Consider the following 27,421-nt stretch of genomic DNA (forward strand, 5'->3'; position numbering starts at 1 on the left):
GCATTACTGAGGAGCTCAGTGACTTTCAACATGGCACTGTCATAAGATCCCACCTTTCCAACAAGTCAGTTTGTCAAATTTCTGCCCTGCTCCGGTGAACTCTTAAGTGCTGTTATTGTGAAATGGAAACATCTAGGAGCAACAATGGCTGAGCCACGAAGTGTTAGGCCACACAAGCTCACAGAACGGGACTGCCGAGTGATGAAGCATGTAGCGCATAAAAATTGTCTGTCCTCGGTTGCAACACTCACTACCGAGTTCCAAACTGCCTCTGTAAGCAACATCAGCACAATACCTGTTCATCGGGAGCTTCATGAAATGGGGTTTCCATGTCTGAGCAGCCACACACAAGCTTAAGGTCATCATAAACAATGCCAAGCGTCGGCTGGAGAGGTGTAAAACTCGTCGCCATTGAACTTTGGAAGCAGTGGAAACGCATTCTCTGGAGTGATTAATCATGCTTCACCATCTGGCAGTCCAATGGACGAATCATTGGTTTGGTGGATGCCAATAGAACGCTACCTTCCCGAATGCATAGCACCAACAGTAAAGTTTCGTGGTGGAGGAATAATGGTCTAGGGCTGTTTTTCATGGGTCGGGCTAGGCCTCTTAGTTTCAGGGAAATCTTAACGCTACAGCATACAATGACATTCTAGATGTTTCTGTGCTTCCAACTTTGTGACAGAAGTTTTGGGAAGGTCGTTTCCAGGTTCAGAATGACAAAGCCCCCGTGCACAAAGCGAGGTCCATACAGAAATGGTTTGTCGAGATCGGTGTGGAAGAACTTAACTGACCTGCACAGAGCCCTGACCTCAACCCCATTGAACACCTTTGGGATGAATTTGAATGCTGACTGTGAGCTAGGCCTTATCGCCCTACACCAGTGCCCGACCTCACTAATGCTCGTGGCTGAATGGAAGCGTCCCTGCAGCAATGTTCCAACATCTAGTGGAAAGCCTTCCCAGAAGAGTGGAGGCTGTTATAGCATCAAAAGGGGGACCAACTCCATATTAATGCCCATGATTTTGGAATGATGTTTGACAAGCAGGTGTCTACATACTGTTGGTCATGTCGTGTACCTACCTTGATCACTTCAGTAGCCCTGCACATTGTAATATAATGGTACTGGAACTGACCTGTACATAACTTGCACTCTTGTGGGGTTTTTTCTTCTCATTTCTTGTTTTTCTGTAATCTGTATTACATTTATTCTGCATTGTTGGGAAAGAGCTTGCAAGTAAGCATTTCACTGTACTGTTTTACACCTGCTGTATCCTGTGAATGTGACAAAACGTGGACATACTGAGGAGAGTCCCTTGTGAATTGGATGTACCAGAAGAGATCAGGAGATGCTGGTAGTGTAGTTACAGTTGAGAGTTACGTTATCCTTCAAGGGCAGTAACATGTCCACTGCTGGTCAGCAGTCTCTTCACCTCTCCAATCTGAAAAAGTAATAATAGTTTTTATTATTAATGAAATTGTATAACTAATAGGTAACATCCAGACAAAAAGAATAATGAAACACTAGCATGCAGCAAGGAGCATCAAGTCAATGTGCCATTATGGTTAATGTATAGAAGAATAGACTTATAGACTTTATGTTCCATCCACTGTAGCTAAGAAGTCTCATAACTGGGGCTCTACACTAAGGGAGGAGCTTATGGTATAATCAATTGTTTAGTTGAACTGGTAGAGGGACTCCTTGGGAAATATGGCCCTTGTCTGGTTGATTTTGTTTGATATTTGGAACTATAAAATAATTGATATTTTACTAAATGTTGTCTTTTCCAAATAATTTCAAAATTATACTTTGGCAGAAATATATTGCATGTTCAAGCCAAATAAACTCAGATGTGTGGATATTATTTTACCTGAAAGAAAGGCACAGACCAGTAGCCTATGGACGAGTCCAACATACACCTGGGCTATGCTGCCCAAAGCCACAGAGTTATCTTTACTATGCATTTAAAACAGTAGTCAAGTCAACTGATTTGTTTTATGATTTAAACCAATGATTGACACGGGATGCAACCATGATCATCAACCCTGTCATGGCAGCGCACATTAACGTAAACGATGGGCAATGGCATCACAATGTAGCTAGCTTATTACGCATGGGTTGTAGTCTCTCGATTTGGTCCATAAAATAAATGTCTCACTACTGCCTGGAGTTAATCAAGTAGAAAACTGCCTGGCTCATGCTTTTCCTAATGTGGTGTTTCACTATCTCGTGAAGGTGAACCTCTAAGGGCGCACGGTACTGTGTCATATTAAACAGTCACAGGACAAGTGTAACATCAAGATTTACTAAAGCGGCAGGCAGAAACCAGGGCAAGAACGACTGACTCAACAGGACTGCGCACACAGAACGCTGTAGTGGCGAGACCTTCACAAAGATCCAGCGCTTGGACGCAAAAGGATGGATTCTTTCAGATCGGGCTCTAGCATAGGACTGTCTCCCTCTCCAAGAGACCGACAATCACCAATCCGTTTTGATCAAGAGCACTCACAACCGGGAACAATGGCCGGATGTCGGGCGGGAACACTTGGCTTCCCATCCGAATCGTTGTGCGTAAAGTACGGGGAATTTTTAAAGAACACCGCTGCAGCAGCGGAGAGCAGTGGTGGGGAGCAGAGTCAGGATGATGACAGTGATGGCATTGGTCGGAGTGACATGGTGCTTTTTCCAGAGGAAAGGCTCATGGCATCAATGGCCAAATGTGACGCAGCAGGTAAGAAACACAAAGAGCAGAAGGTGCTGAGGCTCAACATTAACGCCCGAGAGAGGAGGAGGATGCACGACCTGAACGACGCGCTCGATGAACTGCGGTCGGTGATCCCCTACGCGCACAGTCCATCCGTACGGAAGTTATCAAAAATAGCCACTTTGCTCCTCGCCAAAAACTACATACTCATGCAGGCACAAGCACTTGAAGAGATGAGAAGACTTGTCAGTTATCTTAACCATGGACCTGGCGTTACTGCTGCGAATACTGCTGGTGCACCCGGATTAGGGCTCTATGACCAGCAGACAGGATACCCGTTCTCTGCTGGGATTCGGGACCCTTTCAATAGCAATGCAAATCTCTTCAATAAATAAAAATGTCAACCATAAACCTTGAACAGTTGTGTCCGACACTAACAGGCGACTTCAAGTTTCGTGAGCACAACTGAATTGACGGGATCAGCGTGACTGACAGAAGTAGTCACATATTACGAGACATGGAGTCCTATACTATATAACTCTGTTCTGCATGGTGATTGCGTTTCGAACTAATCTAACTAAATGACAGCTAACATGGTCAAAAATGGTTAGCCTTTTAACAAATTATGTTTAGTCTTATTTAACCATTATGTCATACGGTACATTTTCTTCAGTTTGATTAGATGATGTTCGATGGATAAATTGTATTGGTGACATAAGGTATGTTATGGTATGTTTTCCAGTAGCCTATACCTCAATGCATGGGCTATGTACAACCAAACCCAAATTAGTTACAAAGAGAGCAATTGTGAATATTGGGTGAATTAATAGGTAGCCTATAGGCCTAAGTTTGATAATGATATCAATCAATGATATTGTTTTTACCGTCAAGGACCACATTGGAAGTGTTTTAATTAATATTTGTAAGTGCTATTGTACATTTTGTTTTAGGCCTATATATCTTTTACCCAAATAAATGCAATACAAATATTTTCATACATGTAATTTGGTCATTAATTGTGTCATTTACATTTCCCTAAATACTATTTAATAATGCAGGCATTTGACAAACATAAATGGAGTCGTTTTATTACCAGGGACAGCATTAATGACAAACAACGATCAGAACGCTGTACTCGCACAAGAGAGTTGGTCAAACAAAACAATTCCTCTGAGCATATAGTTAATAACCTTGCAGATTCACTGGATCCATTAAGAGAATAGGTCACTATTGGTAAAAATGTAAGGAATAAAATTACTGCCACATGCAGAAGTGATTTGTCCAGTTTTAATTTATTTCATGAATTGTAAATAGCAAACAACACCCTGTAGGACTCTTGAAATAGGAAAGACATTTGAATGTATAACTTTAAATGTTTGGTTATTTGGTTAATGTTATAGAAAAATGAAACTAATAAATCAGTCATGTTTTAGGGACACCACCATTTACTACATAAAGCTTTCATCACATTGTCCTTTTACCCTGTAATATAGTTCAACTATTTGATTCAACTACTGTTGTACAGTATAGATCAGGGATGGGCAACTTTGACAGTGATTTAAAAAATAATAATTTGAGTTAATATCCTGCAATTCTACACATTTTGTCATGGGGTGGGAAGACATGTTTGCAGTTTTTAATATGATATCTGAGTGAGAGTGAATAACAAAATCAATGGGGGCCCCGGTTGGTAATTCAACCACGATTACTACAGGTCAAGATAGCTGACTAAACTAACTTATCAATCAAAAAAAATGATTGCTGACATGAGCTAATTGAGTGACTGACATAAGAGATGAACTGCTGATGCACAACCACATTTTGAAATTGCACCTTGTGTATTCTAATATTCTAACAACAGTAAGTTGAGACCCCGACAGTTCCTATTTCAAAAAATATATATAAATGAAATATTATTTCATTTTGGGACATTAATCCAGGGCCCCTCTATACCCTGTTATATATGGTTTTATAATGCAAGGCATAATAAACAAACATATTTTTAGTATTCAAATAAAATACTATCTGTTATAAACAGCAAAAACTGTTAACAATTAATGGATCATTCTGTCCTACGGAATAAAACACCAAAAGGTCCCTAGCTAGCAGATTCACCAATCCTGCCCACTGTTAGAGCCTGTCCTAATATAATACGTTGACAAATTAGCAATGCATTTCTGTTCAGTCAATAGCTACTTGTGTGAATACTCATCCATGGGTGTGTCCCAAATGGCACCCTATTGCCAATATAGTGCAGTACTTTTGACAAAAGCCCTATGGTCCCTGGTCTAAAGTTGTGCACTATGTAGGGAATAAATAGGGTATCATTTGGGGTGCATCCTATGAGAAAGTCAAATCCATTAGTCACACAGGGCTCAGCCCTCTAGTGTTTGTTCATATACAGATGTCCTCCTCCTCTCAGGATCGACGTAGCCTGTAGCGGATCTGGACGTCACTGGCAGGGAGCAGGATGCCCAGGCCAGCACGGCTGGGGTCCAGGGTACACGGCTCCTGCCCCTCCAACACCTCCACGTCAAAGTAGAGCAGCAGCAGAGAAAGGAACTGCTTTATCTCATTCACCGCAAAGTGCCTTCCTGGGCACTTAGTGGAGCCTGAGCCGAAAGACATCCGGTAGTACTTCAGCTTCTGGCCGTCCTTATAGAAGTCTGTCTTTTCCTTTCCGTTTTCGATGTATCGGTCAAACTTGTAGATCTGTCAGAGGGGTAATATAAATAAGTGTGTAAGCCTTTATTTTTCATCGTCTTATATAATAAAGGTTAATATTCCATCTTATTGCATATTCCAGGAATGTTTCCATTTTGCTTAGTCACAGATCATGGCAAGGTTATCACCAGTCACACCCGGATTACATTAGCATGAATGGTGTGACCTTCTGAAGGCCAGTGGGTGGATTCAATCCTTCACAGTCCATGCATTCTGCTCATTAATCTAACCTGTGGACACGCACACCAGGTGGTGTGGGAAGGCAATTCAGCAGAACAACAAAACCCCCAGACCAGACACAGTGAAGGCGAGAGAGCCTACAGCCATTCTAGGACGCCCACAGAATCTGAACGACTGGTCTTCTTTACCTCTGGATTCTTGTAGATCCCGGGGTCCATGTGCATGCTCTGGGGAGACAGGGAGATGATATCTCCTTTCCTCACTCCAATGGAGCGCTCTCCCTCCAGCCGCAAGCTGAAGTCCTCCTGGGCCACGCGGATGTTCATGGAGGCTGAAGACAGCCGCAGACTTTCATTTATGGAGCTCTCTGAGAACACAACAGAACAGTTCAGTTAGTCACCAGGCATTTTGTTTTATATTTACCAACATTGCCATGGGTTTTGTTTTGGCCTATCTGAGGTACTATTTTTTTTACCTTGAGTGGCCCAATACTGACTCATTACTGTACATACACATCAAATCAAATTTTATTTGTCACATACACATGGTTAGCAGATGTTAATGCGAGTGTAGCGAAATGCTTGTGCTTCTAGTTCCGACAATGCAGTAATAACCAACAAGTAATCTAACCTCACAATTCCATTCCTAACATACTCACACAGGAGGGAAAGCATTGAGACTTGAAGGACTATTAGTTAGAAATATGAACTGCTCAAGCAAAATGGCTAAAACACAAGCTGAATAATCATAAGTCATACATAGCTTTATTTTCACATGCATACATAAAGGTATCTTGACTAGCAGCGTTTTTCATTAAAACCATGACAATCTTAAGAGATAACACCATAGAAGAGAGAATTATACAAACGTAGCTCAGTACCCCCTATAACTTATAAGAACAAGCAGATGTGGAACAGATATTCCACTGTCTTCCCCTGAGGGAGATGACATCGGTAGTAGTGTGAGAGAGAGAGAGGGAGCCACAGAGAATCTACACCAGTGGCATTTGTCCCCGAGCATGCAGTTGTCAGAAGAGATGAGGCTACAGTCCGCATGGTGGGTGCAGCAGTGGGATTTAATGTGACAGGTACAGAGTCTGGAGGGATTCTTTTGGGGGGTGGGGACAGGAGGATTTGCCCTAAATTGTACACACAGAGCACCTGCCACTACAGAGTAGGAGTGTAATAAGAAGCCCTCTATGCTGTTTGTATAGTCAGACATACAAAGGATTGGAAGGCCCTCTCGAAGCCACACTACCATTGACTCAACTGAACCCTGTGTGCTTGGGGCTGAGACCACGTAACACAATCAGGAGAGAAAATTATATGAAAAATGCAAAGGGAAATTTGGACACTGCAGACAAACCTAATCTCTTATGACAGTAGAGTATCTGATTTGGTTGTGGGTGCTGAGATTAAGACCAACCTAACAATATTACATCATAACAATAACCTACCCAAATACAGTAGGCTGTCCAGCTGTTCTCTGGTGAAGGCGATGTCTCTGTTGTGGTCTGTTTCTATTCCTGAGACCTGCAGGACACCATGGATCTCCTCACGCACAACTGCAAGGGCCTCTGGGTGCGTCACCAGGTAATACATGGCCCAGAAGGTGGCTGGGACTGTGTTTCCCACCGACGCCCATAGAATAGCAAAATGATGAGCTGGGGCAGGTAAAGGTAAGGAAGAGATATTTCAATTAAATTAAAGTTTACAGATGTTAACAAAGGTGCAGTGAAACGCTTGAGTTTCTAGCTCTCACAGTGCAGTAATACATACATAATCCCAAAAAATGCTTGAAGAAAGAAATTAAGAAATATTAGCACAAGCAATGTCAGAGTCTGAAACAATAAAAAAATATATACACTACCGTTCAAAAGTTTGGGGTCACTTAGAAATGTCCTTGTTTTTGAAAGAAAAGCACCTTTTTTTTTGTCCATTAAAATAACATCAAATTGATCAGAAATACAGTGAAGACATTGTTAATGTTGTAAATGACTACTGTAGCTGGAAACGGCTGATTTTTAATGGAATATCTACATAGGCGTACAGAGGCCCATTATCAGCAAACATCACTCCTGTGTTCCAATGGCACATTGTGTTAGCTAATCCAAGTTTATCATTTTAAAAGGCTAATTGATCATTAGAAAACCCTTTTGCAATTATGTTAGCACAACTGAAAACTGTTGTTCAACTGGCAGCTTCATTAAATAGTACTCGCAAAACACCAGTCTTAATGTCAACAGTGAAGAGGTGACTCTGGGATGCTGGCCTTCTAGGCAGCGTTGCAAAGAAAAAGCCACATCTCAGACTGGCCAATAAAAAGAAAAGTTTAAGATGGGCAAAATAACACAGACACTGGACAGAGGAACTCTGCCTAGAAGGCCAGCATCCCGGAGTTGCCTCTTCACTGTTGATATTAAGACTGGTGTTTTGCGAGTACTATTTAATGAAGCTGCCAGTTGAGGACTTGTGAGGCGTCTGTTTCTCAAACTAGACACTAATGTACTTGTCCTCTTGTTCAGTTGTGCACCAGGGCCTCCCACTCCACTTTCTATTCTAGTTAGAGACAGTTTGAGCTGTTCTGTGAAGGGATTAGTAATAAAACTGTGAAGGACCTCGGCGTTACTCTTGACCCTGATCTCTCTTTTGACGAACATATCAAGACTGTTTCAAGGACAGCTTTTTTCCATCTACGTAACATTGCAAAAATCAGAAATTTTCTGTCCAAAAATGATGCAGAAAAATTAATCCATGCATTTGTTACTTCTAGGTTAGACTACTGCAATGCTCTACTTTCCGGCTACCCGGATAAAGCACTAAATAAACTTCAGTTAGTGCTAAATACGGCTGCTAGAATCCTGACTAGAACCAAGAAATTTGATCATATTACTCCAGTGCTAGCTTCCCTACACTGGCTTCCTGTTAAGGCAAGGGCTGATTTCAAGGTTTTACTGTTAACCTATAAAGCGTTACATGGGCTTGCTCCTACCTATCTTTCCGAGTTGGTCCTGCCGTACATACCTATACGTACGCTACGGTCACAAGACGCAGGCCTCCTAATTGTCCCTAGAATTTCTAAGCAAACAGCGGGAGGCAGGGCTTTCTCCTATAGATCTCCATTTTTATGGAACAGTCTGCCTACCCATGTGAGAGACGCAGACTCGGTCTCAACCTTTAAGTCTTTACTGAAGACTTATCTCTTCAGTAGGTCATATGATTGAGTGTAGTCTGGCCCAGGAGTGTGAAGGTGAACGGAAAGGCTCTGGAGCAACGAACCGCCCTTGCTGTCTCTGCCTGGCCGGTTCCCCTCTCTCCACTGGGATTCTCTGCCTCTAACCCTATTACAGGGGCTGAGTCACTGGCTTACTGGTGCTCTTTCATGCCGTCCCTAGGAGGGGTGCGTCACTTGAGTGGGTTGAATTACTGACGTGATCTTCCTGTCTGGGTTGGCGCCCCCCCTTGGTTTGTGCTGTGGTGGAGATCTTTGTGGGCTATACTCGGCCTTGTCTCAGGATTGTAAGTTGGTGGTTGAAGATATCCCTCTAGTGGTGCGGGGGGTGTGCTTTGGCAAAGTGGGTGGGGTTATATCCTTCCTGTTTGGCCCTGTCCGGGGGTATCTTCGGATGGGGCCACAGTGTCTCCTGACCGCTCCTGTCTCAGCCTCCAGTATTTATGCTGCAGTAGTTTATGTGTCGGGGGGCTAGGGTCAGTTGGTTATACCTGGAGTACTTCTCCTGTCTTATCCAGTGTCCTGTGTGAATTTAAGTATGCTCTCTCTAATTCTCTCGTTCTCTCTTTCTTTCTCTCTCTCTGAGAACCTGAGCCCTAGGACCATACGTCAGGACTACCGGGCATGATGACTCCTTGCTGTCCCCAGTCCGCCTGGCCTTGCTGCTATTCCAGTTTCAACTGTTCTGCCTGCGGTTACGGAACCCCTACCTGTCCCAGACCTGCTGTTTTCAACTCTTAATGATCGGCTATGAAAAGCCAACTGACATTTATTCCTGATTATTATTTGACCATGCTTGTCATTTATGAACATTTTGAAAATCTTGGCTCTCTCTAATTTTCTCCTTCTCTCTTTCTTTCTCTCGGAGGACCTGAGCCCTAGGACCATACGTCAGGACTACCGGGCATGATGACTCCTTGCTGTCCCCAGTCCGCCTGGCCTTGCTGCTATTCCAGTTTCAACTGTTCTGCCTGCGGTTATGGAACCGCCACCTGTCCCAGACCTGTTGTTTTTCAACTCTTAATGATCGGCTATGAAAAGCCAACTGAAAATTATTCATGATTATTATTTGACCATGCTTGTCACTTATGAACATTTTTGAACATCTTGGCATAGTTCTGTTATAATCTCCACCCGGCACAGCCAGAAGAGGACTGGCCACCCCTCATAGCCTGGTTCCTCTCTAGGTTTCTTCCTAGGTTTTGGCCTTTCTAGGGAGTTTTTCCTAGCCACCGTGCTTCTACACCTGCATTGCTTGCTGTTTGGGGTTTTAGGCTGGGTTTCTGTACAGCACTTCGAGATATTAGCTGATGTACGAAGGGCTATATAAAATAAACTTGATTGATTGAGTAGTACACAGCGTTGCACGAGATCTTCCGTTTCTTGGCAATTTCTCACATGGAATAGCCTTAATTTCTCAGAATAAGAATAGACTGACAAGTTCTAGAAGAAAGGACTTTGTTTCTGTCCATTTTGAGCCTGTAATCGAACCCACAAATGCTGATGCTCCAGATACTCAACTAGTCTAAAGGCGGCCAGTTTTATTGCTTCTTTAAATCAGGAAAACAGTTTTCAGCTGTGCTAACATAATTGCAAAAGGGTTTTCTAATGATCAATTAGCCTTTTAAAATGATAAACTTGGATTAGCTAACACAATGTGCCATTGGAACACAGGAGTGATGTTTGCTGATAATGGGCCTCTGTACGCCTATGTAGATATTCCATTAAAAATCAGCCGTTTCCAGCTACAGTAGTCATTTACAACATTAACAATGTCTTCACTGTATTTCTGATCAATTTGATGTTATTTTAATGGACAAAAAAAAAGTGCTTTTCTTTCAAAAACAAGGACATTTCTAAGTGACCCCAAACTTTTGAACGGTGGTGTATATTTTTTTTTATTGTTTCAGACTCTGACATTGCTTGTGCTAATATTTCTTAATTTCTTTCTTCAAGCATTTTTTGGGATTATGTATGTATTACTGCACTGTGAGAGCTTACACAACGTGCCATTGGAACACAGGAGTGATGTTTGCTGATAATGGGCCTCTGTACGCATATGTAGATAATCCATTAAAAAAAAATCTGCCGTTTCCAGCTACAATAGTCATTTACAACAGTAACAATGTCTACACTGTATATCTGATCAATTTGATGTTATTTTAATGGACAAACAAATGTGCTTTTCTTTCAAAAACAAGGACATTTCCAAGTGACCCCAAACTTTTGAATGATAGTATATAAACTCAGCAAAAAAAGAAACATCCCTTTTTCTGGACCCTGTCTTTCAAAGATAATTATTAAAAATCCAAATAACTTCACAGATCTTCATTGTAAAGGGTTTAAACACGGTTTCCAATTAATGAACATGCACCTGTGGAACGGTTGTTAAGACACTAACAGCTTACAGACGATAGGCAATGAAGGTCACAGTTATGAAAACTTAGGACACTAAAGAGGCCTTTCTACTGACTCTGAAAAACACCAAAAGAAAGATGCCAACGGTCCCTGCTCATCTGCGTGAACGTGCCTTAGGCATGCTGCAAGGAGGCATGAGGATTGCAGATGTGGCCAGGGCAATAAATTGCAATGTCCGTACTGTGAGACGCCTAAGACAGCGCTACAGGGAGACAGGGCGGACAGCTGATCGTCCTCGCAGTGGCAGACCACATGTAACAACACCTGCACAGAATCGGTACATCTGAACATCACACCTGCAGGACAGGTACAGGACGGCAACAACAACTGCCCGAGTTACACCAGGAACGCACAATCCCTCCATCAGTGCTCAGACTGTCCGCAATAGGCTGAGAGAGGCTGGACTGAGGGCTTGTAGACCTGTTGTAAGGCAGGTCTCACCAGACATCACCGGCAACAACATCGCCTATGGGCACAAACCCACCGTCGCTGGACCAGACAGGACTGGCAAAAAGTGCTCTTCACTGACGAGTCAGTTTTGTCTCACCAGGGGTGATGGTCGGATTCGCGTTTATCGTCGAAGGAATGAGCGTTACACCGAGGCCTGTACTATGGAGCAGGATCGATTTGGAGGTGGAGGGTCCGTCATGGTCTGGGGCGGTGTGTCACAGCATCATCGGACTGAGCTTGTTGTCATTGCAGGCAATCTCAACGCTGTGCGTTACAGGGAAGACAACCTCCTCCCTAATGTGGTACCCTTTCTGCAGGCTCATCCTGACATAACCCTCCAGCATGACAATGCCACCAGCCATACTGCTCATTCTGTGTGTGATATCCTGCAAGACAGGAATGTCAGTGTTCTGCCATGGCCAGCGAAGAGCACGAATCTCAATCCCATTGAGCACGTCTGGGACCTGTTGGATCGGAGGGTGAGGGCTAGGTCAATTCTCCCCAGAAATGTCCGGGGACTTGCAGGTGCCTTGGTGGAAGAGTGGGGTAACATCTCACAGCAAGAACTGGCAAATCTGGTACAGTCCATGAGGAGGAGATGCACTGCAGTACTTAATGCAGCTGGTGGCCACACCAGATACTGACTGATACTTTTGATTTTGACCTCCCCTTTGTTCAGGGACACGTTAGTCACATGTCTGTGGAACTTGTACAGTTTATGTCTCAGTTGTTGAATCTTGTTATGTCCATAAAAATATTTACACGTTAAGTTCTCTGAAAATAAACGCAGCTGACAGTGAGAGGACGTTTCTTTTTTTGCTGAGTAATATATATATATATATATATATATATACACATGCATATACACACACACACACACACACACACACACACACACACACACACACACACACACACACACACACACACACAGTACCAGTCCAAAGTTGACACGTACTCATTCCAGGGGTTTTCTTTCATTTGACTATTTTCTACATTGTAGAATAATAGTGAAGACATCAAAACTGTGAAATAACACAAATGGAATCATGTTGATGGGTTTGGATTTCTGATCTTTAACTAATAATATAACGATAATCATTAGTTATAATAAAGACATGAGGGGTGCCATAATGAAGCTTGGGAGGGGCTGAGTGCAGGGGAAACAGTCACATGTGGCAGTACTGATAAGGGGAGGAACCGTTTATGGCCCAAATCACTTACAGTTGAAGTCGGAAGTTTACATAAACTTAGGTTGGAGTCATTAAAACTCGTTTTTCAACCACTCCACAAATTTCTTGTTAACTATAGTTTTGGCAAGTCGGTTAGGACATCTACTTTGTGCGTGACAAGTAATTTCTCCAACAATTGTTTACAGACAGATTATTTCACTGTATCACAATTCCAGTGGGTCAGAAGTTTACATACACTATGTTGACTGTGCCTTTAAACAGCTTGGAAAATTCCAGAAAATGATGTTATGGCTTTAGAAGCTTCTGATAGGCTAACTGACATCATTTGAGTCAATCGGAGGTGTACCTGTGGATGTATTTCAAGGCCTACCTTCAAACTCTGCCTCTTTGCTTGAGATCATGGGAAAACCAAAAGAAATCGGCCTCCGAAAACAAAATTGTAGACCTCCACAAGTCTGGTTTATCCTTGGGAGCAATTTCCAAACGCCTGAAGGTACCACGTTCATCTGTACAAACAATAGTACGCACTGCTCCAAAACCGCCCCAAAAAAAGCCCAGACCACAGTTTGCAACTACACATGGGGACAAAGATCGTACTTTTTGGAGAAATGTCCTCTGGTCTGGTGAAACAAAATTAGAACTGTTTGGCCATAATGACCATCATCATGTTTGGAGGAAAAAGAGGGAGGCTTGCAAGCCGAAGAACACCATCCCAACCGTGAAGCACTGGAGAGGCACCATCATGTTGTGGGGGTGCTTTGCTGCAGGAGGGACTGGTGCACTTCACAAAATAGATGGCATCATGAGGTTGGAAAATTATGTGGATATATTGAAGCTACATCTCAAGACATCAATCAGGAAGTTAAAGCTTGGTTGCAAATGGGTCTTCCAAATGGACAATGACCCCAAGCATACTTCCAAAGTTGTGGCAAAATGGCTTAAGGACAACAAAGTCAAGGTATTGGAGTGGCCATCACAAAGCCCTGACCTCAATTATAAGGAAATATGTGGGCAGAACTGAAAAAGCATGTGCGAGCAAGGAGACCTACAAACCTGACTCAGTTACACCAGCTCTGTCAGGAGGAATGGGCCAAAATTCACCCAACTTATTGTGGGAAGCTTGTGGAAGGCTACCCGAAACGTTTGACCCACGTTAAACAATTTAAAGGCAATGATACCAAATACTAATTGAGTGTATGTAAACTTCTGACCCACTGGGAATGTGATGAAAGAAATAAAAGCTGAAATAAATAAATCACTCTACTATTATTCTGACATTTCACATTCTTAAAATAAAGTGGTGATCCTAACTGACTTAAGACAGAGATTCTTTTACTAGGATTAATTGTCAGGAATTGTGAAAAACTGAGTTTAAATGTATTTGGCTAAGGTGTATGTAAACATCCGACTTCAACTGTAGATAGGGCAGCAGTCTCCAAGGTGCAGGGTAGAGTACCGAGTGGTAGCTGGCTAGCAACAGTGACTCAGGGCAGGGTACTGGGCAAGACATACCCAGAGTTACTCGGTAAGAGTTACAACTGAGGTTTGGAATGTCCTTGTGAAGTCCAAGTAGAACATTTTATGTTGTAGGTGTATACAGAGAGAAAAGCATCTACATAGTAATAAAATGTGTTTACGTCAGTTATTACTGTGAATGTATAAGGGCATATAGTAAAGGTAAGGTTAAGTGTTACTGAGATACAGTAGGTTTACATACCGGTCGTCAAATTTAGCAAGTAAGATAAAGTATTGCATAGAAATGTATAAAAAAGGACAGCCAGGTGCTACAGTATATCAACTGTGTTTACCTGCTTTATCGACATCTCCCATGGAGTCATACTGTTCAAACAGTGCTGCTCTTTCCTTTATGAACCCTGAGGTGTTGGACCATCGAGACATTCTCTGAGGGTGGAAGTAGTTGATCAGTTTATCCCGGATGGCCTTGGTTCCTCCCAGCAGAGAGATGGGGATCCTGGCAATGAGGAGGGGAAACATGGTGTCGAACTTGACAAAGTCCTCTCGAAGCGTCACCATTCCGCTGTGTCTGCTGGTATGGGCAGGCTTGCCAAACAGGGTCAGGAAAGTAGCCTCAAACATGATCGAATTGCAGAGTTGGTACACACTTTCAGTCCTCCACTCGCTCTCCCCAGTAAGGTAGTCTTGTCGGAACACAAGCATGAGATTTCCCATCATGGTCTCTGTCAGGTTATTGAGGTTCTCGCCCTGTAGAAGACGGAAGGACCTCTGGACGTGCTCGCCCATACCGGGGAACTTGCCGCTTCTGACAGGGGGGAAGCCGAACGTCAAGGGGGCCACTTGGTCAAAAAACTCATGGAAGTCCAGCTGTTTTTGATGTTTGATGACATACGGATACAGCAACGGATTCATTATGAAGGTCATGTATTTGCCTGAGGGGGAAACGTGAGGACAGGATTGTATTTCAATAAACATGAAACATGTGTAATGTACTGTCCAATCATATTGTTAGTAACTTTACTGTTTTTAAAGACCATTTAAAGAGGATTATTTCGTAAGAAGCACAATACATATACATTTTATCAAACATTTCAGCAAAATTCCTTTGCTCCTTTTTTAACCATACTATGATAAAATGTATACATTAAACACTACTATTACCCACCAGCAATCAGCACAGTAAATACATCTCCATGTTTCTCCTTATGTGCTGCCAGAAATCCATGTGCATTCTTCCCAAACTCCAAAGCCTTCCCAAGGAATGGAATCCAACCATTTATAAGTGGAGGCTCCCCATCTCTCCTATAATAGAGAAAAACATAAGAAATTTGTATTTTACATTAGGTAAAAATCAGATATACAGTATGTCATAACAAATATATCCATCTAAAATCTTTCAGATGAAATAAGAGAAAACATAGATCTGACTGATTCAAATACAATATAAATGCAAGCCTAAGTGATTAGAACTTAACTTCTTTGGGACTGGGATAATAAGGTGCCCAGAGTAAACTGCCTGCTACTCAGGCCCAAAAGGATATGCATATGCATATAACGAATAGATTATGCATATATGCATATAACGAATAGATTTGGATAGAAAACACTCTGAAGTTTCTAAAACTGATTGAATGATGTCTGTGAGTATAACAGAACTCATATGGCAGGCAAAAACCTGAGAAAAAATCCAACCAGGAAGTGGGAAATCTGAGGTTTGCAGTTTTTCAAGTCATTGCCTATCGAATATACAGTGTCTATGGGGTCATATTGCACTTCCTAAGGCTTCCACTAGATGTCAACAGTCTTTAGAACCTTGTTTCAGGCTTCTACCGTGAAGGGGGAGAGAATAAGAGCTGTTTGAGTCAGGTGTCTGGCAGAATGCCATGAACTCAGTCACACGCGCACCCGTGAGAGTTAACTGCGTTCCTTTTCCTTTCTAAAGACAAAGGAATTGTCCGGTTGAAACATTATTGAAGATTTATGATAAAAACATCCTATCCTAACATCCTATATCCGATTGATTCTATAACATTGTTTGACATGTTTCTACGAACTGTAATATAACTTTTATGACTTTTTGTCTGAACTAAGCGATCGCCCATTGAGCATTTGGATTACTGTGCTAAACGCACGAACAAAAAGGAGGTATTTGGACATAAATGATGGACTTTATCGAACAAAACAAATATTTATTGTGGAACTGGGATTCCTGGGAGTGCATTCCGATGAAGATCAAAGGTAAGTGAATATTTATAACGCTATTTCTGACTTTTGTGACCTCTCCTTCTTTGGAAAATGGCTGTATGTTTTTCTGTGGCTAGGTGCTGACCTAACATAGTCGCAAGGTGTGCTTTCGCCGTAAAGCCTTTTTGAAATCTGACACAGCGGTTGCATTAAGGAGAAGTTTATCTATAATTCTATGCATAACACTTGTATCTTTTATCAATGTTTATTATGAGTATTTCTGTAATTTGATGTGGCTCTCTGCACTTTCACCGGATGTTTGTTTGAGACAATGCATTTCTTTTTTTTTTTATACTTTGTTTTTATTGTAGGAACACAAAGAAAGTACAAATAAAGTAAAATAAAAGAACAAAAATGATCTGGCAGTTACAGTGCACTTCATACCTTCATCATCATATTAGTTACATTAGCATCTTTGAATTAGACCTTTTCCAAGTATGAAACCCATTTCTCCCAGTATTCCTGACCTCTCTCCTGTTGAGTTCTTAAAGCAAAGGTCATACGCTCCATGTGGTGTATTTCTTCTACAATGTCTATCCATTGTGTCACTGTGGGAGGGTCTTTTTGTAGCCATTTCCTAGTGATAGCCTTTTTACTGGCTGCCAGTATGACCTTCAAGAGGTACTTTTCTCTATTCTGTAAGTTATCTGGTATTTCACCCAAGTACAAAGAAATGAATGTTTGTTCTATGTCAAATCCCATTATTTTTCCAATGTTAGATCTTATTTCTCCCCAGTAAGTTTCGATTGCGGGGCAGGACCAAAAGATATGAGAGTGGTCCGCCCTCAATAGACCGCATTCTCTCCAACAAGGGTGTGGTGAGCCAGTCTGTTTTGATTTCAGTTTAGGTGTTATGAAGAAACGTATAACATTCTTCCAACAGAATTCTCTCCATGACCTTGAGTTGGTGGAGCTTTGTTGAGTCTCTAATATGTTCAACCATGTTTCATCAGTTATTTCAATGTTAAGTTCCTCCTCCCATTTCTTTTTAATATAGTTTGTAGAATGTTTCTTTGAGGATTGAATACCCAAGTAGAGATTTGAAATCGTTTTTTTGTTACTCCCCAAGTTGTATGCGTTAGTGAATACTTGGATTAATTTTGGAGGTGCTCGAGGGTCAGTCACTTTTATCTCCCTTAAGAAATAGTGTCGGACTTGTAGGTATCTGTAAAAATCTTGTTTATCCAAGCCATGTTTTTTACTTAAGTCCTGGAAGTTATCTAGGTTCCCATTCCTTATAATTGTACTGAATGATGTGATGCCTTTCTGCGTCCATTGTTTAAATCTGCTGTCCTGAGTTGCAGGGATGAAGCTGGGGTCGTATGCGGGCCAACTCAGCAGTTTGATCTCTCTGTCTAAATTATTTTGCTTAACTACCCTAAACCATGTCTTCAGAGAGAAATTAATCCACTGATTTTGTCTATTGTATATTTCTTTTACCATGTCCTTATTTCCCAAAACTGACTGTATGGGTATCCCTGTCAAAGTAGTCTCGATGTCTTTCCATTTGGATTCGTATTCTGAATTGCACCAACAAACCAGGGGTCTCAATTGGGCTGACACATAATAATCTTTTAGGTTTGGTAAGGCCATACCCCCACAGTTTTTTGGTAATTGTAATGTTGTATATCTAGTTCTTGGTCTCTTACTGTTCCAGATAAACCTTGATATCCGTTTATCCCATTCCCTAAACTGTTTAGGTGGGATTTCTATGGGCAGTGATTGGAACAAATACAATAACCTCGGCAGGATGTTCATTTTGATTGTTTCAATTCTACTACTAAGATCTAAGGGAAGTGAGTTCCACCTGTCTAGGTCATCATATATTTTCTTGTTGATGTGATCGTAATTCATGCAATAAAGTTTGGGTGTATCTTTTGGTAGGTATACTCCAAGATATTTAATGGATGAAGAGGTCCAGGTGAAGTTATACCTATTCTTCAGCTCTTCCTGTGGGGTATAATTATATACTAGGGCTTGGGTCTTGTGTACGTTAAGCACATACCCTGAATATGTTCCAAATGTTTGTAGAACATCCATCAATCTAGGTACGCTTGAGCCTGGGTCTTTAAGGAATAACAGAACGTCATCCGCATACATGCATATCTTATGTTCACTGTCTCTTATTGTTATTCCCTCTAAGGTTGGGTCCTGTCTTATTGCCTGTGCTAATGGTTCGAGGTACAAGGAGAAGAGCGTGGGTGAAAGATTACAGCCTTGTCTTGCCCCTCGCTCTAATTTTATCGCTCGTGTCAAATGTCCATTTATCTTTATTCTAGCGGTCGGACATGAATACAGTGTTTTGATGCACTGTATCACTTCTTTGTTGAAACCAAATCTTTCCATAACTTGGAATAGGTAATCCCATCCCACTGAATCAAATGCTTTTTCTGCATCTAGACTGATTAATATTGCACTTGTCTTATTCTGAGTAATGTGGTCCATGACATGTAGTGTTCTCCTTATATTGTCCTGTGTCTGCCTATTTTGTATGAAACCAGTTTGATCTCCGTCAATCAATTCTGGGATTATGTTCTCCATTCTTTTGGCTATTATTGATGCATATAGTTTATAATCTGTGTTAAGAATTGCGATAGGTCTATATGAACTGCATTCTTTCTTATCTTTACCCTCTTTTGGGATTACAGATATGATGGCCTCTCTCCATGACGGTGGGAGACCACCCTCCCTCAGAGTCCAGTTAAAACAGGCCTTAAGTAGAGGTGTTAGTTGTTCTCTGAAGGTCTTGAACCATTCTGAAGGGAAGCCATCAGTGCCTGGAGACTTGTTGACTTTTTGTTGAGATATTGCTTTATTAATTTCTTCGGTGGATATTTCTAAAGTTAGTCTATCATTTTGCTCTGTCCCAATTGAGGGGAGATCAAGTGAGTTCAAAAAGTGCTCTATTGTCTGTGCATCTGCCTTCTCTGGTTGCTTGTACAGATTTGTGTAATATGATTCAAATGCATTCTGTATTTCATCTAATTTGCATGTGATCTTTTTTGTTTTGGGGTCTTTTATTTTAAAAATGGTATTCTGTGCTTGTTGTTTCCTGAGTCTCCATGCTAGTAATTTGGTTGCCTTTGAGCCTGCTTCATAATATCGTTGTTTCAGGAACCTAAGCTTTTTCTCTACTTCTTCTCTATAAATCTGGTCAATTTCCTGTTTTACCTTTTGAATCTCTCGTAATATAAGAGGGTCTTTGTATTGACTATGAGATCGTTCTAAGTTTCTTAGGGTTTCCTGTAATTTCAGCAGTTTCTGTGCTTTAATCTTTTTCTTGAGAGACGATGTGCCTATGATTTTTCCTCTAATAACCGCCTTAGCTGCATCCCACAGTATAGCAGGAGATACTTCCCCATTATCATTATTCTCCAGATAGATGTTCAATTCTGTCTTTATTGATTCCTTGAATGCTGGATCATTCAGCATGCTTGTATTAAGCCTCCATGTAGTATTTCTTGGTTTGCTATCAAGGTGTAGAGTGAGGTAAACTCCATTATGATCTGATAAGTCGCTCTGCCCGATCCTACAATCCTTAAGCCTGTGTCTATCTGCACTGTACATAAAAAAGTAGTCTAACCTGGAGTATTCAGTGTGGCGGGCTGAGTAAAAAGTATATTCCTTATCGGTCTTGTGGGTGTCACGCCATACATCGAGCAGTCCTAGATCCTGCAGTATCCTATTGATCTTTTTGGCAACTAGGCTCATTTTCCTATTTTGATTTGTGCTGTCCAATTTTGAGTTTAGAATTGTGTTAAAATCCCCTCCACAGATAAGAGTGCCAGTGGTTTCTGTGGCAATTAAATCAAACACCTTCCTATAGAAGACCATGTCACTCCCTGGGGGTGCGTATACATTAAATAATGTAACTTCCTTGTTATCCAGTTTACATTTAACAAGTATAAATCTACCCTCCTTGTCTTTTATTTCTGACAAACTCAAAATTAACTGAATTTGGGATCAAGATTGCAACTCCCCTTCTACCCATTTTGTAAGAAAAAAAAAAAGTGTTCCTATATCCCATTTTCTTGAGTTTCTCGTGTTCAGGTGTGGATAAGTGAGTTTCCTGCCAGAATAGTATGTCAACTCTCTCCCGTTTCATCTTTGCTATTACCTTACTTCTCTTGATGGCACTCCCCAGTCCGTTTACATTGAGACTTATGACCTTAAATTCCCGATGATGCATCGATATAAAAAAAAAAAAAAACTGTGCACCATATCTGCCTGCTTATCATGAACCTAAAAATGAACGAAAATTCAAGAACGATAATAAAGTAAACCAAAGTGGGAAAGTACTTTGGTATTTGGACTCCCATGTCAGAGGACTGTCTCTTGCCTCTGGGGTTTGAGGGGATGAGCCTGTCCGCAGGATGGGCCCCTCGCTCAGATATGAAAATGCGTGACGTAGTCACAAACAAGACCCTTGTTCAGCATTGGGGGAAAATAGGGGAAGACAATGCATTTCTGAACATAACACCAATTTCAAATGAGGTTTTTGGACATAAAGTTTAACTTTATCGAACAAAACACACATTTATTGTGTAACATGAAGTCCTGTGAGTGCCATCTGATGAAGATCAAAGGTTAGTGATTAATTTAATCGCTATTTCTGACTTTTGTGAGCCCTCTCCTTGGCTGGAAAATGGCTGTATGGTTTTCTGTGACTAGGTACTGACCTAACATAATCGTTTGGTGTGCTTTCGCCGTAAAGCCTATTTGAAATCGGACACTGTGGCTGGATTTACAATAAGTTTATCTTTAAAATGGTGTATAATACTTGTATGAGGAATTTTAATTATGGGATTTCTGTTGTTTTGAATTTGGCGTCCTGCAATTTCACTGGCTGTTGTTGAGGTGGGACGCTAGCGTCCCACATATCCCAGAGGTTTTAAGGACAAAGAAACTACGAACATCTTTGCAATATTCATGAGACAAGGAGTACCATGTGATCAGGTGTCTCCCAAACCTTCAAGGTGGATTGGTATCAGCTACAACCAATCCCCATTCTCCTTTATCACATAGAGTGTAACAAACAAATACAGCAGCTACTGGTCAGCAAGGTATACTGAATAAATAATTTAGAGCCTGAAAACTGAACACACAGACATGCCACAGAGCATCATCTCAGGCCGAATTAGCTGACAGAGCAGGAATCACTCCAGGTTCTTACAAACGGTATCCAGCTCAAACAGCTGTATCTTAAGTGAATGCAGATGGGAAACAATTACAAAGGCATGATAGGAGTGAGTCCTGCATAGCAATGTCATAGCTCAGAGCGATTACAAAGCCCAAGGAAATGTAACACTGTAAATCTTTCACTGCTGTTCTCTCTATCCTATGGTTCTAATTAAATATGCTCTTCTCTTCCTATCCATATGTTGCTCCCTTTGAGGCTCTTATCACATCTAATGTTACTATGGTTTCTTTTATTTTCAAATCACCAAGCTTTGACAAACATTTGCTGTTTAAGGCTATCAGAATCAGAGGCAACAAAAATATGTTTCTGTCCCTAGGCCAAGGAATGCCATGATGGGCTATTAATAACCGTGGTGTTGGCGGGTGCAGTAACAACCATGCATGCATTAGATTTGGCCTAAAGAAATGCTGGGGGCAATTTTTTGATCCTGTCAACAGACACACACACACACTGGACAGGCCTAATATTTACTCCACTTAAAAGCTAGGCCTAAGCACAGAACATTATTTCTCCTTTATTGTGGATGATAGTGGCCAGAAAATGAATACAATACTAGCCGCTTCAAAAAGCTATTATCAAATATTTTGCTAACACTTTACGTAGAGGGGTGGTATGTAGCATTCATAACACTTTTATATGCATGACATAGAATCATAATGCCCTTCATATTATGATTTTTGAAGCTTAGGGATATGTTTACCAATCAGGATTCATTTGACCAGTTAGGAGGTAGAGCTGGCGAGACATTTGCTTATATAGTCTATAGCCACAGGGTGTGTACACTAGACTATTAGCATACAGTGGCTGACCTAGGGGCACAATGTTACCCTTCATCTTATCCCATCTTTGCCCTATAGACACACAATGTCAGTGGGTCATCATACTGATGAAATTGAGGCAACATTGTAAGGTGCATTATCCTACAAAGCATTGTGCCATTGAAAACAAATAGATAGGCTAACTGTTACATCATCCTTCCTGTGCTGTGTACTTGTTTTTGAAACAAGTCTTATGCAAGGAAGACACTCTGTATCTGGAGCTGACTTGGTGCAGCACAGATCAGTCTTCTTTGCCACAAAATAATGCATGAGATCAACAAAACAATACTAATCTGTGCAACGCCAGTGCTAAACTAACATGCGTGTGCTTATCCATCCCAGGGCTAGTGTGGAGAGAGCGGGTCATGAGACGATCTGCTATCTGTGAGGCCTCAAGCTGACAAGTCTCAGCCCAGGCTTACTTGTTGTTGCTGTGCTTGTGCCCCCCACCTAGTCCACACTACTGCCTGCCTGCCAGCCACTTGTCAGAAGCAATCAGGGAGTCTGATAGTGTCTGCCAGCAGTGAGCACATTTGGATAGGCCAGCATCAGAATAAGGACCCCATGCATCAGTAACAATATTAGAACAGATGTCCACATTGCAGTGTATTAATTAGACCGCTTCTTCCTGATTCGGCTCATAATGCTGCTCGAACCCAGGACCTCTGCCTTGCTAGTACACCTGACTAGGGCTTTTACAGTGACCGTATTACCGCCACACCGGCAGTCAAATTCCATCCTGAACATTTGGTCACGGTAATTAGGCTTCTCCAAGCTATGATGCTGCTGATCATTAGTAGCCTACCAAACTCGCTAACTGCCTAGTACTCAGCACTCTATTGTTCCTCTAATCACTCTGACGTCAAGCAAAATCTAATCGAAAATCTAATCAAACACTTCATGAGAGCCCATGTTGCACAACATTTCTATAGGCTATGCAAAAAAAAAATCTCAAATCAATAAAGAGCATCCCATCCGCTTTCTATAGGCTAGGTCTACTATATATTTTTCTCAACTTTCCTAATATTAAGCACATTGCTTCTCTTTACAACTGGAGTATAGCCTACCTGGCTGGCATGAAAATAAACCATGTGGAAAAGCATCCTCCATTCGCTATTTAAGTACATAGATGACGTATTGTTTTCCCCCTACCCCCTGCTTTGAGACAGGTGCATGATAATGGCCCATTATAAATCCCCCAAAATTCACACATGATTTAGTATATGTAAAGACAAGATTAAATTAATAATAGTCTGATTGGTGACAATATTAGCCTAGTACTTGTGAATGATGCCCAGCTTGTGTGCAGTAAGGCAAGAAACGGCACGCCTTTTTATTTTTATTTTATCATAGTCGCACACCTCATGTAGCCAAGCCCATAGGCCTATATGTTTTGGTAAGGTTTGTATCACAATTAAAGTGGCCAAATAACTTAAAATTAAGCACAATGGGTGTAGAGCCTAAGCAGCGTGTGAGTTTCAAGTTTGGGGAAGATCATTTTCACTATGGGGGATAGTAGATTGACATAGGCTAGTGCTTTTGCTGTTTGTTAGGCCTACTCATCTTCTTGGCTGACGAAAAGTAAACGTGGAAAGTTGTATAATTATTATATTCAGCCCAAAGGCACAATGGCCACAAAAGGCAAGGATTTTTTTTAGGGGCATTACATCCACACAATTGGGATGCCACCAGGAAATTTGAGGTATTATCAAGTACTTGTCAAATTGTGAATGAGAGACTGATGAAGTGTGTACAGCCAGCACAAAAAACAAAAGCAGAGCTCATGCCTTTCATGCAACTTTTTTCAAATCATCATTAGAGTCGCATCATGCAGAATCTATTAAAAATCAAAACATATAGCCCAACGTATGTATCACAACTAAAGTTGGATAAATAACTCTAAATTAAGCATATAGGAGGACCTGTTTCTTTCTCTTTCTCTTTTCGCCTAAATGACATACCCAAATCTAACTGCCTGTAGTTCAGGCCCTGAAGCAAGGATATGCATATTCTTGGTACCATTTGAAACCAAACACTTTGAAGTTTGTGGAAATGTGAATTGAATGTAGGAGAATATAACACAATAGATCTGGTAGAAGAAAATACAAAAAAATACAGTATTTTTCTACCACCATCTTTGAAATGCAAGAGAAAAGTCATAGTTATTGCCATCACTCTGTAATTCCAATAGTGTCCACAAGATGGCAGCAGTGTATAAGAAAAGTTTCAGACGGATAACTTTAAGAATGACTGTCCTACAAGACCTTTAGTGTGAAGTCCCCAGGTACATTTGGGAAAATCGTGAAGGAGAAATTTACATTCATATTCCATTTTTCTGCAAGAATATCGTCAAATCTGTATACTTGGACTTTGATTTAGCTTTCCAAGTATTAGTAGCCACATAAGTTCAACATTTGCAAAACAACCAGTTTTCATAACTTCATAACTCTGAATTATCCGAATAATTTTGGTCCAAAATGAAAAGGCATGCTGTCGTACAAGGTTAGTACCTACATTTTACGACATATAGTGTAGCCCATGGTTTCTGGATACTCCCGTAAAGCCCAGCTCATTGGCTATCTAGCTAGCTTTGTTTTGACCCCGATTGGTGCTTATTTGACAAAGATAAAGTCGTTCAAGTGATGGCCGCCCACGTCATCGGCATGCCATGAAGGCGTCGCTCTCTGACACAATATGGTGTCCTATAGGATATACTACACCCTTAATGAAATAGTGAAGTCTTGTTACCTTCTAGGATCTCATGAATAGATACGTACGTGATGACTCGTTCAAACAACGTTTAGGGTGAGATTTCCACAGATACCTTTCATTGCAAATTGAACGAGTGGAAATACAAAATCAATCGTGCATGCTTTATGGACCTTTTTAGGATATGAAAAATGATTTTATCTAACAAAAACGACACTTCATGTTGACACTTCTGGGACCCTTTGGATGATAAATCAGAGCGAGATTTCAGAAGTACACATTTCACCTTCATTGGTGAATTTATCAAACCTAACGCATTGAAAAAAGTGTTTTGTTGTTAGGAGCTCTCCTCAAACAATAGCATGGCATTTTCTCGCAGTAATAGCTACTGTAAATTGGACAGTACAGTTATATTAACAAGATTTTAAGCTTTCAGCCTATATAAGATACTTATATGTACCGCCATTTGTTGTTTCTCTAAAATCTGCGATCTTGACATAATGATTTACAACTGTCCCGCTGACGGAACAGCGATCCTTAAAAAGTTTTAACCATTAAAAACAGAATAGCCGCACTCCCTGAAATCGGTTGGAGAAAATGTCCTTTCTATTTAATGAGGCTATGTTCAATTGTATTCATACTATAAAATAATGCCACAGAATTCTAACCAAATTTTGTCTGCTAAATGCACTAGTGTAGCCCACAGCCATATGGCATAGCCAAATCAGGACCAAACATAAGGACAACTCAGAGTTTGCCATTCTGTTCTTCTGAAATAGACTATATTTTCTTCGTATCATGTTTCTGTAGACCCATCTAAAATTAATAATGGATTTATTGTGATGGTGTAGGCTATATTACATGGATTTACTAGACTTTTTAAAATGTAGATTTTCCAAAGGTCTGCATCAGTGGCTTGTAGGCGTGGAAGCCAGGAAATTCTAAATGTGTTTATGTTAATGGTCAATTACCATGAGACCGGCAGTTATTTGCTTGACAATCACCGGATGACAAAATTTCATGACTACCACAACCCTACACGTGACCTCCATCGCGTTTTACCATATTTCTATCAGCATGTTAAATGTGCAACCAGAGGGAGGGGGGGGGGGACGACTCTGGACGACCTCTACTCCACACACAGAGACACATACAAAGCTCTCCCTCGCCCTAATTTTGGCAAATGTGAAAATAATTATATCCTCATGAGTCCTGCTTACAAGCAAAAATTAAAGCAGAAAACACCAGTGACTAGATCAATTAAAAAAGTGGTCAGATGAAGCAGATGCTAAGCTACAGCACTGTTTTGCTAGCACAGACTGGAATATGTTCCGAGATTGCTCCAATGGTATTGTGGAGTACACCACATCAGTCATTGGCCTCATCAATAAGTGCATCGATGACGTCGTCCCCACAGTGACTGTACGTACAGTTGAAGTCGGAAGTTTACATACACTTAGTCATTAAAACTCGTTATCAACCACTCCACAAATTTCTTGTTAACAAACTATAGTTTTGGCAAGTCGGTTAGGACATCTACTTTGTGCATGACACAAGTAATTTGTCCAACAATTGTTTACAGACAGATTATTTCACTTATAATTCACTGTATCACAATTCCAGTGGGTCAGAAGTTTAAATACACGAAGTTGACTGTGCCTTTAAACAGCTTGGAAAATTCCAGAAAATGATGTCATGGCTTTAGAAGCTATGATTGACTCAAATGATGTCAATTAGCCTATCGGAGGTGTACCTGTGGATGTATTTCAAGGACTACCTTCAAACTCAGTACCTCTTTGCTTGACATCTTGGGAAAATCAAAAGAAATCAGCCAAGACCTCAGAAAAAAGATTGTAGACCTCCAAAAGTCTGGTTCATCCTTGGGAGCAATTCCCAAACGCTTGAAGGTACCACGTTCATCTGTACAAACAATAGTACGCAAGTATAAACACCATGGGACCACGCAGCCATCATACCACTCAGGAAGGAGACATGTTCTGTCTTCTAGAGATGAACGTACTTTGGTGCGAAAAGTGCAAATCAATCCCAGAACAACAGCCAAAGCCCTTGTAA

General features: G+C 41.1%; 1 protein-coding gene across 2 annotated transcripts in view; it reads right to left on the minus strand.

Annotated features, from left to right (window-relative positions):
• Positions 1–3,978: 3,978 nt before the first annotated feature.
• LOC120020376 (cytochrome P450 7B1-like) overlaps positions 3,979–27,421 on the minus strand; it is a 30,501-nt gene continuing 7,058 nt past the window's right edge. For both annotated transcript variants that reach the window (XM_038963978.1, XM_038963979.1), the window contains exons 2-6: positions 15,543–15,679; positions 14,710–15,309; positions 7,066–7,272; positions 5,798–5,976; positions 3,979–5,417 (exon numbers count right to left, since the gene is read on the minus strand). In XM_038963978.1, the coding sequence (XP_038819906.1) occupies positions 5,124–5,417; positions 5,798–5,976; positions 7,066–7,272; positions 14,710–15,309; positions 15,543–15,679 (1,417 nt within the window). In that variant the 3' untranslated portion in view covers positions 3,979–5,123. The remainder of the gene's footprint in view (positions 5,418–5,797; positions 5,977–7,065; positions 7,273–14,709; positions 15,310–15,542; positions 15,680–27,421) is intronic.

This window comes from Salvelinus namaycush, chromosome 25, assembly GCF_016432855.1.
Source record: "Salvelinus namaycush isolate Seneca chromosome 25, SaNama_1.0, whole genome shotgun sequence".
NCBI lineage: Eukaryota > Metazoa > Chordata > Actinopteri > Salmoniformes > Salmonidae > Salvelinus > Salvelinus namaycush.